We start from the raw sequence: 12,145 nt of genomic DNA, 5'->3' as shown, positions 1-12,145 counted from the left end.
TGGATGCAGTGCAAATCTGCGAGGGCAAAATTAATAACCTTCAGCTTTATGGATAAGAGACACTTTGTGGAAATCAAAGTTTCCTCCTCCTTATCGCTAGGCTCCAGGGAGATCTGCAAACTTTTAGCATCTTTCAAACTTTTAAAAATGGCATCAGTTGAATCTTTGTATGAACCTGGTCCAGATACAGACACCTCAGATCTATGGTCCTCATGTTGCCTAAAAGGAAAGAAAAGGAAAACAATGCACTTGCATCCCAGCCTTGAATCTCACTTTACCTCAGACTGTTAGACGATCCAATTTAGCTGTCACAACATTTTACACTCATTTATTTCCCCCCTCTTATGCTCATTGCTATCCTGTCAATGATTTTAACATAGACTGTATATAAATATGGACAATGCATCGCCACTTCTTTGCATTGGCCAAACTGACGCTATTTTCCCGGGGATACTGGCGGGGCCATCTTGCGAGTTTGCAGCCAGAGTCTGATCAGTACGGTCTGAGGGTGGAGGGTTAATTTTTTAATTCTCCTGGTCCCACAGGACCGCTTTACGGAGTGGTTGGCATGGCAACTGCCATTATGTCATATCCTGTTTCTATAGCGTCAAATAACTAACTAAAACGAAACTTGTCCAAAAAAATGGAACATGTATCAACATTATATTGACTAACTAAAATGACAGAAACCTACTTGACGTGTATTTTACTGTTTTAGTTCGGCCCAAGTCCCGCCCACTATACCACAGCCAGCCACCAGGGGGAGCTCTACTTGCTTTGGCTTCACTGTCCATGGTTTTTAACAAGAAGCACCAACTTTTACTTTGAAAAGTGCTATTTAAACAAAGTTACTATCTTAGTACAAAGATGACGGAAACTCAAAAATAAAATAACCGAATGAAAATACATGCTGCGATATGAATAATGTAAAAATAAACATAGTATGAGATCAGTAGGAAAACAAAAGTTGCCGACCGGCCACCTGCAGCAACTTCCCTACAAATTTGTGAATAAAAAGTTTTAAAATTAGCTTCTAAAAAAAGTTCTTATTTTCATTCCAAACTGTCACGATCAAGGCAGCATGAAGCAGGAAGGGGAGTAGAGAGACAGGTGTGCAGAGAAAAGACACATGACAGCATGAGACACACAAAGCGAGAGAGAGAGAGAGAGAGAGGATGAGAGAGACTCCCATGCCACTATTAACCTCGCTCGCCCCTGTCTGCCTTTATCTGAGCGCCAGCAAAAGTTGCTTCAGAGCCGAGTGTCAGCAGGAGGACTGGCTGGCTCGGTTTGGCAGCGGTGACAGCGGAGCGCACGTCATACACACACTTCTCACTTCCTAACACTCACACACACACACACACAAACAGAAGTTTAGCACAACAGCAGTCTAAAGTTAGCGCCGTGCTGCAGCAGCTCTCTGCGGGTCTAATTAGAGCTGTTGAATATTCTGGGTAGCAGGTCAGTTCTGGCACAGAGTGACGCTCCAACGCTCAACAACACATTCAGAATTTAGATGTGAAGAGACACGGGAACATGTCTGTGCCTCGTTTTACTGGCTCCTATTGTTGTTTTTTTTTGGCTTTGAGTTGCATTATTGCCCAAATGCAGCATGAACTGTACAGACTGTGGAGCCCCCGATCTGTGGCCCCCGATCCGATACAGATATTTAAATATTCAGTCACGGCTGATCTGAGTCCCCAACCGGTCTTAAATGTCCTAAGGTCCTTTCCCTGTAGGTAGATTCCTAAACTTGGTACATACTCTCGCTCCTAGGGCTGTGAGAACAAGAAAAAAAGTTTGTTCTGGCCAGGTAATTTATACTTCACGAGAAAGTCAAGTGTTAAACTCTTATAAAGCCCTCCCACTGCAGTATACGTCAGATGTGGTAAGATGTGGTTCTGACCAATTGCAGAATAGTTGTTGGACAACCCACGAGAAGAAAGTTCTGCCCGTTTGATGTGTCGAGAACAAGCTGCGAGAACTCCCAAATGAGGGCAGCGAGAACAAAATGACGTCATGCAAAATGTGTCTGACTTCACTTCCCAGAGTAAAGTTTTTCTTCATAGCAGGCACGTTTAGTCATTTTGTGATTTTGATATTTGTAAGAACTTTGACGCTAGCCACACTTCACTAAAACAGAAGAAGGATACGACGTTTTCACGCTATAGGGACGTGGTTTTGGTTCGTGACAGATCTAAAACCAGTAACTATAAAAAATCTTGGCTGAAGCCTGACCCAAATCCCAATTGTTTTAAAAATGCCTGGCTCATCCCCCGATACCAGCTGGAACATCCTGGAACAACTGACTGCAGAGAGGGAGAAAGTGGCCCTATCTGGTTGCACTAAAGCACAAATTGATAAAATCTAGGGCACTGTGGCACAGTCACGGAAGAGGCTTTGGGGTTTATGGTTAAAGGTCAAGGCTTACTGTGAGAAAACAGAAAAACTGTGTTTACACTACAGGGACGTGGTTTTGGTTTATGGCAGACCTAAAATAAAATAACGACAAAAGATCAGGCGCACTGATCCGAAGCGATCGTTATAAAAAATGCCTGGATCGGCCCCGATAACGACTGGAGTATCCCTTCTCTAAAGCATTCAGTCATGTCTGACAGACTCCACCTGAACTGCTGTTACAGGGTCTGTCAACGTTCTTAAGGGGTGAACCAACAAATTCGGAGGGGCTATAAACGTCTTGACTCCTTGACTTTGGTTCCTACCCCAAACCAAGTCCACTTTGTAGCTAGTGGGCTTGGAGCGTCGGGTGAGTGAACCCAGATAGAGAGCGATGACGGCAATAAGAGCTAGCTCTGTCCATACGCTTGCAATATTCTTGTGTTCTTCTTGTTACTTGTGGTTTGTTATTTCTTTTTGAAATAAACAAAAGGGTTACCTAGGCAACCATAGCCTGGAAAGTTCAATAGCAACTTCAAACCAAAGGGCGACAAGCAGATCGACCTCAGACAGCTGCATGCTAAAGGTCTTGTTCAGACGAGTCAATGAAGCATTGATTAAAAGTCCCTTACTCTCATTATGTGCGTTCAAACAAGAGACTCTGAAACTTCAACACACACGTGAACAGACGGAATATTTTCCACTTGAGTTTCCGCTTCCTCCGTACACAAACTCGGCTGTTGCACACAACAGGGGAAGCGTGGCTCTCGTTCATTGATCTCTGTATTATTCATCTCATAGCCCAGAGCCGCCGTTTCCCACAGAGATGAGATGATAGCAGAGGGGAGTCTGGGATGGGACTTCATCTGTGATTAATGGTGACATGCAAAGCCTCCCTCTCCCTCCAGAGGCGCGTTCCTGTTTTTGCTGCACAGCTGAGGAGGACGTGGGATTTTTAAGCGGGTTGTTGTAAAACATCCTGAAGGTGTTTCATGGCGTAGCAGAGCAGAGCTGTTTACCAGTTCAACAAATGGGGTTATACAGGGGCTTCTTCTAGAGGGTCTTGTTCTCTAACCTCCACTTTTGACTTGATTTAATTTTCTTGATGTCAATTCTCAGTTTTATATTTTGCTAAAGTATTAAATCAGCCCAGAACAAGATAATTCGGTTGCAGAAGGCATGTTTTTTTGTTATTTTTTACAGTACAGATCAGATTCTGTAGTAACAAGACATTTCACCATTTTAACTTTTATATCTTAGTCACACAGCTTTCTGCTTTGGCACTAGATTAAAAAAACACATTCAACTGCAGCCGTCCCTATTTTATCTTAACACGTTAATGGTTTAAAAGCTGGAATATCTATTTTTCAGTTTCAGTGCGAGAAGATTTCTTCTTTTCTTGGAGTGTAATTATTCAGACTTTGATTTCCTAAGACCTTCCTTCAACTAACACTGCAAATGTCTAATTACTTTAAAAGGTCTAACTCTGTTTAAACTTCTAAAGCTTCTAAAATAAGCCCCGGTAATAGTAGACTTACTCTTAATGTTCCATTAGATTCGATAGAAATGGCTTCATCCTAAACTGCCTACTTTAGAAATCCAGAATTCCTCCTTCTTTGCTATTTCTGTGGCTTTCTCCAAAACTCCTTTGAGGCTGTGACCAGCACAGGTACTGACAGGTCAAGGCTCTGCATGTTAACTCAGGTTAACATACAAGGATGACCGCAAACAAAAACACTCTAGGGTTATCAGCCTTCGTCCGTCTGAGTCTTTGCAAAAGACTTTTCTTTTCTCTCTCGTCTTACGAGTTGCCTCCTCTGCTTCAATCAACTCAGCTAATAAGGGACCAACCTTCTCAACAGTAAGTTCCCTAATGTATCAAGACAAATAAGAGTGTCTGTGACAACTGGCAACCAACACATAGAGGATAAACCTTTTGAAACATGTAAGAATGCCAACGTGACAATTTTGTTGGGCCTGCGAAAACATAAAGTGGAGTTATGAAACTATAAAGGGTTCATTTAATTTTTTAAAAACGTTGACAGGTGAGACATGGTGAGCCTCTGCAGCTGAAAGTTGATGTCTTCTTTGAGACCTCTCTAGCCATGCACTGGTCAAGGACACTTGCACTGTCACTACAAGGCCAGAGGTGGTACAGAGGGATTAATTAATAGAAATAATCTAAAGTTCAGTGCGCACTTATTCAGCGTCAAACCGTCAAGAGAGTTTGTGTTTTATAAATTAAAATGTCAGAAACGTTGTATTTTAGTGAGACGTTCCCAGATATAACTTCCATTCAAGAACCATTCGGCAACATGTACGTTTCAACGCTGACATTTTCACCGAACAATAGAAAGCAGCCCATTCTGCCCTTGAGTCAAGCCTCTTACTATCCTTCCCAATGTTATGTCTTGTACCAGATTGAGGAGAAGCGCAACAGTGGGGCCACCAACTCCACATCCTGCGTCTTCATGGTCAACAAGCCGTACGCCCTGACCTGCTCCGTGGTGGCCTTCTACATCCCTCTGGTACTCATGGTGCTGGCGTACCAGAGGATCTACATCACGGCCCGGGCGCACGCCCTGCAGATCAGCATGCTGCAGCGAGCAGGGGGAGCCGGCAGCAGCGCTCCCGGCACCTCTGGCGCCGGTGCAATGTCGGAATCTGCTGACCATCAACGCAACCACCGCATGCGAACAGAAACAAAGGCGGCAAAGACTCTGTGCATTATTATGGGGTGTTTCTGCCTCTGCTGGGCACCATTCTTTGTCACCAACGTGGTGGACCCTTTTATAGACTACACAGTGCCCGACCAGCTGTGGTCCGCCTGCCTCTGGCTGGGCTACATCAACTCCATGCTGAACCCCATCCTCTACGCGTTCCTCAACAAGTCCTTCCGCCGTGCCTTCCTCATCATCCTGTGTTGTGGGAGGAAGAGGTACCGCAGGCCGTCCATCCTGGGCTCCGGCGCTCCCTGCACAGCCACGCAGATCAACGGATCCACACATGTACTCAAGTAAGTCCTCTAAATTGTTTCAGACTATGGTTCTGCTGCTGCGCGACTACGCCTGTGAAAAATGAAACTTCCTATCATTGTTTTTTGTTGGTGTTTCCATATCAAAAAATTTAGTTATTATGGTACACTGTTGGGTTTAAGGCATTTTACAATACAAAACAAACAATATTGCATTATTATTTGGGGAAAACAGTCACATGGAAAAACTCATGACCTTATAATGATGTGGTAATTTTAATTTATGACAGACATCTGGTTACGACCCCCTTCAATAGGCTCTTAACGACAGAAGTCTAACACAAACAGAAGCAACTTCAACAAGGAATATAAACCTAATGGACCAGTCAAAATAACTAAAAGGAAAGAAGTCACTCATGCCAGTCCCTCTAACCCTAGACATCCAGACTAAACCCCAGTCAGAAATAAGACCGGACCCTTCAAACATAACAAATCAGCAAGTCAAATGCTGTGGGAATGTGAGCCTGTAACACCATCTTTAATATAGTTGTATTTTTCTATGGAAAAAACGATATTACATGCCATGTCACCCTTATAGTTATTTATTGACGTCTTTTTTTAGTTTGTGTACATTGCAGTCGTCCTTTCCCAGTATCCAGAGGGAACCATTTATCTCACATCTGCAATGCATGCCATTATTAATGCAGACATTTCCTGAGCAATGTACACAGAGTGAGGCCAGATGGTACGTAGCAACAGCCTGTTGTGACGGGAAATGACTTGTTTTGAGGTGCACTAGAGACGACTTTATCTCTATAAAAAACGATCCCAGTCCCGTTCAAATGTGCGGCCCGGACTCATTAATCTCCCAACCTATTACTGTTTCCAAACATAGAACACATGTCCGACCGTGATAAGGGCAAGACGCTACACGTGTACTCCATTGTGGCCTGTTGAATATTACATTTTTCAGTCGTCCGACCATTAATAGGGCAATCTTATCTGCATCAGCAGCAATGACAAATGTTGCACCACCGCTCATCATAACAGTCCTGTTTATGCTGATAGGATGGGGTTTAATATTCATGCATGCAGCACACACTCTATATATGTGTAAATATAGAATGCTAAAAAAAAAAAAATTGAAAAAACTTGCCTACAGGAATAGATATATAGAGATATACCAGTAACCTGTGACCCCGCTAGGTATGTCACAACTTAGACCCATATTAGAACCCTTTTTAATAAGCTAATGTGTATTTTTTCTTGTAAGTTTGGGCTCATAAGTCTGCAGACACCTCTTACACGTTTGAACCAAGCAGTGACTTCCAGGGCTTAAAAATAAAGGTATGGTGCAGGTGCAGGTGCCAAAAGTGAGTCAATACCCACAGACCTCCATGTAGCGGGGGTGCCCAATACACCGATCGCAATCTACCCGTAGATCGCCATGGTGGTGCTGGTAGATTTGTGTGATTAAAAAAAGATTTTTTAGATGTTAGTCTATCATCGATCCTCACTACAGCATTTGACACTTGGTTGGTTGACTGACAGGCAGCCAGTCTGAGATCTCCCCCCATGCATGCGCTGTCAAATACGAGAGCGGCTGCAAAACTCTTGCGAGCTAAGTAGTTAGCCTCCCAATATATATTGACTAAAGAAGGGGTATAACAATGAGTGGGAGTGCCGGACCAAGAAAGTCTACTTTAGACTGGCAAACAGCAGCCACCGTCTGGACTATGCAACCCCGGCAGACTCCATGCAGTGACCATAAATGTATTGATTGTATTGTCCTATAAAGCAAAACATAGCTATCTATATACTTTTCCCCCTCTGGCAGCTTAAAATTCTGCAAAGTTTAGGGTGCAGATGGTTTGATTAAAAGTTGCGTGCCACCTCAATACTCACGTTTCACCTCTTTGTACGTTTTTTAATTAGCCGGAAGTTGGGCAAAATGGCGATTCCCTGTGCCACCCACACTGAGCTTCAAACTCGCCTTTCATGAATCCTGTGGATTTAGTCAAGTCAACCACCGTTCTATACAGTTAACTGTTTGAACCAGCCAAGGACGGGGCTGTCCTCTCTGGTTTCAAATAAAGAAACAAGGACATGGTGGTTTTCAGACACAATGGGAGCTCGCAATTAGTTTTAAAGGTGAATGAAGAGTCGGATTTTGCGTCGTATGACCTCTTTAAACACCTAGAAAGTACAGATTCTTTCATATTTGTCTTAAGTGTCAAATTCCAGTGTCTTGTTAAGGCAGACACTTTATATTCATATTCTCCATTTCTGAGTAAAGGGGAGTCGCGGTTCTAAAATTAAAGCATGAACATGTGTTGTAGTTGACCCCGAGCAATAAAAGCCTTACGCATATTTTTCACTCATATAGATTAGCCTCATCGGTAATGGCTTTTTAATACGTTCCTACCAAAGGAAACTGCCTGCCCTGATTTGCAAGAGTTCCTTTTCCCATCTTTTGTTTTGTTTAGGATCCTCCCTATGTTAGAATAGTTTGGCTTATCAAATCAAACTGTCTGGGCAGGATGGACGTTTGTTTACAAGAAAATTGCATGCAGAGGTTTTTTTTTTTTTAATTATAAAACATATTGAAAACTAAACGGTGTATTATGCCAAGCTAGACATTAAATATATTTAAGAGTTTAACTCAGCGTCCTTTCCCTGTAATGTGCTCTAGTCTTACTATTTTCAGCACTTCTTTCCTTAGAGATGTCATCTGGCCGTGACAAAGGAAAGATCATCTACAACAATTATGTCATTTGTGTAAATAGAGGCCGGAGACAGCCTTCTATTACTGGCAAAGTGTTTTGACAGTGGTCTTTGTCTTGAGAGGGATCATTTCTGCATTGTTCGGGGATTAAACACGGTCTGACTCTCTGAGTTATTATTTGTATATTTATGTAAAGTGTGCGGCCGCTTTTAAGACAGCATTTATGAACATGAATAGTTCAGCGTGTTCCATCCCTGCGTGCTCTGACCCTGAGGGTGCATGCAGTGTTAATCAGAATAAAAGCAGACTTTGGCTTTTCCAGCATCCTGCTTTCATTTGAATTTAAAGAACTAAAAGTTTTATAGTATCTGCCATTACACATGCCATAAACTCTATTAAATAATAATGTAGCCTTCAATATATTGTAGAAGATGTACTTCCACTACATCTTTGATTTCTGGAATATTTTTATCCATAGCGTACTTCTGACCAGAGAAAACGAGATGACTTGGGAGCCAATTGGGACAAAATTAAGCATAAAATGACTGAAACTGCAGCTATCAGTAAATTGTGCAGGCTTTCACTTATGATGTGTAGCCCACGAAACACCATCCTCCCGCCCAGCGAGGCTGCAGATCCTTTGAGACTGGAAACGGAGCTGCAGTGACAATTTGTTTCAGTGATTTGACTCCTCATGGGAGTCCGCTAGCTGTTGAAACATCGAGGTAGCAGATGCGCCATTTAAATTTAAAATTGCAATGACAGGTCGAGACATTACGGAGCTGGAGCTCATTGTAAGCAATCAATGAACGTGTTTATACCAGCACAGAAGCCCCCCGATCAGTTAATGTCCGTTCTGTTGACAGCACGTGCAAAGTTTTCAGTCCCCTGCTGATGTTTCTGGACCACCATCAGAGCGCTGTTACCAAGGCCTGAGAGCGGGCTATTAATGTGAGTCAGTCCATATGGAACTCATCTGTGGTCTTTTACTCTCCAGTGAGTAGCACTGACATAAAATTACAATTATTTGCGCAGGAATGGTAATATCTGGGGACCGTGTGTAATTTGTAATATTTTCAGAAAGTTATTGGAAGGAAAGAAAAACCTGACGTGTTGTTAGTGTTGTGGCATTTCAGTTGACCTTTTAATAATTTGCAGTAGTCTTTTTTTTTTTTTTTTTTATCTTGCAAGGAGTTGCTTGTTTTTTCATGCTCTTTTTTGAAACTGAAAATAAGGCAGCTTGGAAAATGATTAAACTCCTCTTTTGTTGGCATTGGTTTCATATCCTCATTTTTTCCTTAAATTGCATGAATGTTTACTTTAAAAGTGTTAAAAGTGATGAAACCCAATGTGAACAAACCTTCCTTGTGTATATATACATCGATCAGGCATAACATTATGACCACCTTCCTAATATTGTGTAGGTCTCCCTTGTGGTGACTCAGGGGCCTCTGTGGATCATCCCACAGAAACTTGATCAGTTTGGGATCTAGTGAATTTGGAGGCCAGGTCAACACCTTGTGCTGTTTTTAGTTGTTCCTAACGTGTTTTTGTGGCTGCATCCTGCTGGGGATGGCTGCTGCCATCAAGGAGTGTCATTGCTATGGGGTGGGGGTGCCTGGTCTGGTCTAGGTGGGTGCTACATGTATAAGTAACATCCACACCAATGAATGCCAGGTCCAGAAGTTTCCCAGCAGAACATTGAATTGTCACAAGATGGTCGATGTTATTTACTTCTCCTGTCAGTGGTCATAATGTTGTGGCTCAATGTGGCTCATACCTTATGTAGGAGATGCCGTCTAAGTTTTTAATTTCCTCATAAGTGAGCATCAGCTGTAATGGACTCAAAAATCCTGGGGCCAAATGCACCAAAACATGAAACTAAAAATGAGTTTCGATTTATAATTTACTCTGCAGAACAGGAAAGCTCTGTGCTGGAAAATATCGGGTGAGCACTAATGACAATCACTATCCCCCAGTGACAGAATTTTTCAACGGTGCTTTTTCTTTCTGCGTTTTCAACAACAGTAATCCATCTCCTTTCATACTGGAAGTCGCTAGAAGTAAGCTCCGTACCTGGTGACATGTGTGAACCTTATTCCTTTTGTAGTGAAAGTATTTCAGCATAATTTTGTGGTTTGTACAACACTTGAGCTCCAGACTGTATATTCCCCTGCACACTCTCTCATTACACCTCCTGGTGTGCTATTGATAGGAACTCCACTGTGCACTGACACCTCTGGACTTCAGGGGTTTGTGGCTGTGTGGAGGAAGTCATCCGTTAGTTAAAGTTTGGACTCCCTGCAGAGCTGGAACATGGACACGTGGGCGGTTCAAAGACTCAACAAGACAAGCTCACTATGTACTTCTTCATGTTTAAAGCCTGTAATACGCACAGCTACACTTGTAGACTGGCACAGTGTTTAATGTCACCAGGGTTGGACGTACAGGGTTCGGTTTCTTTGGCAGCATGTCAGATATAAAGATAGCTTTTCACACATACAAAGATGATTCACATTGTACAAGGTCGTATTGTCGGCCAATGTGACGATGAAAGTGATGCATGACTCTGTTCAAATAACGATTTATGAGTCTTCTCTGGATCCCTCATGTCTCAGATGGAGACACTGTTCCTATTAGGTGCAAAACATGATTGGTATGTGTTGATGAAGCACACGAAGGAAACAGAGAAAGTGTGCAGGTACTCTTCTTGTTAGCATTACACTGCCAGGTAGACATAAGCTAATCTGGTTTGCTAAAAGAGAGTAATCACGACATGCAAATCATTCAGATGTACATAAACCATCTCCTTGGATATTATCAGAGAAGAAGTTGATGAAAAAACAAAGAACTATCTGCGGTCATGCTGGCGGCTCTGTGGGGCTCTGTAGAACAGCAGTGGGTTGATGCTATGCTAATTGATGCTAATGCGCAGATGTTTAGCAGGTGTAAAGCTTTCCATGTTCGTTTGTTGTTTGTGTGTTGTCGTTTTTTTTTTGTATGTTGTGTTCACTGAAGTTGGCGACTCTGTGTGCAGAGCGTTATGTCGTCCTGGTCCAATTTGTGACGCTGAACAAGTTTCGCTGACCGTTTTAATGGAGGTTTAGATAAACGGTGCAAAAAGGTGAAGGAAGTGTCAGGTTTCTGGTGAAGTAGGAAGTAGGAAATGAAGGACCCTAAGGGGAGGCAGGAGTTGGAAACAAAATGACATTAATAAAAACTCACAAGCTAGGGAACAGAATGTGCTGGAGAAAAGGCAGGGCATCCAAAAACACAAATCGAAAAACATTTACGGACAAGGAAGCACGAGTGTAGGACAAACAGAGATAACATCACAGAAGACTTGACAGAAAACAAAGGCAAAGGCAGGGTTATATATACACCTGGTTAGAGCGGTTGACGAGAACAGGTGAAACTAATGAGGGTGGAGCACACAAGGAGAAACCAATCCACCAATCAAAGAAGACGAGAAACACCAAGGAAGAACTTTACAAAATAAAAACAGGAAACACAAGGGAAACCAAACAGGGTCACAGGAAAGATTTAAAACCATGACAGGAAGCAGCGAGGCTTCTTATTCCTCTATTAGTTTACAGGTGAACGTTGTAAAAACTGTGTAAGTTACCTTATTATCATGCCATACCTGTGGCACATGACCTTCGTTTCTTTGTTGTTTAAACTCTTATGCCTGAAATCATTAATTTGTCTTCTGGTTTTCACATTATTCCGTACTACTAAGGAAGAATAAAAGTGAAAGTGAACCTCAGTAAGAAGCGAAGGCACTTTTACAACCAGTGTAGTTTTAAAAACCTGTTGCCAGTTTCAGAAGTATGAGAAATAGTAGTCTTGGGTCATGAGGGTCATGTTATTTCAAGACACAAACCCCAGTCTCCAGGCTGAAGTGCCAGCATTAAAAGCACGGCCCGTCCCTCCGCTTACGCAGATGCTTTTTATTGCTCTTTATACCTCACATGATCACAAATCTGCAAACAGCCATATATGTCGTTTTGGAGTCGGTGACAGTCGGTCGCCTCGGAGCAGGAGCAGAA

At 42.5% G+C, this 12,145-nt stretch overlaps 1 protein-coding gene across 1 annotated transcript in view; it reads left to right on the top strand.

Moving 5' to 3' along the window:
* htr4 (5-hydroxytryptamine receptor 4) overlaps positions 1-12,145 on the top strand; it is a gene marked incomplete at its 3' end in the record, with an annotated part of 126,740 nt that overhangs the window by 69,434 nt on the left and 45,161 nt on the right. The window contains exon 5 of the mRNA XM_084549967.1: positions 4,818-5,413. Within this exon, the coding sequence (XP_084406093.1) occupies positions 4,818-5,413 (596 nt within the window). The remainder of the gene's footprint in view (positions 1-4,817; positions 5,414-12,145) is intronic.

The sequence above is a fragment of the Chelon labrosus genome (assembly GCF_963514085.1).
Source record: "Chelon labrosus genome assembly, chromosome: 8".
NCBI lineage: Eukaryota > Metazoa > Chordata > Actinopteri > Mugiliformes > Mugilidae > Chelon > Chelon labrosus.
Note: the sequence above shows the minus strand (reverse complement) of the source record. Positions and strands in the feature narration are given on the sequence as shown.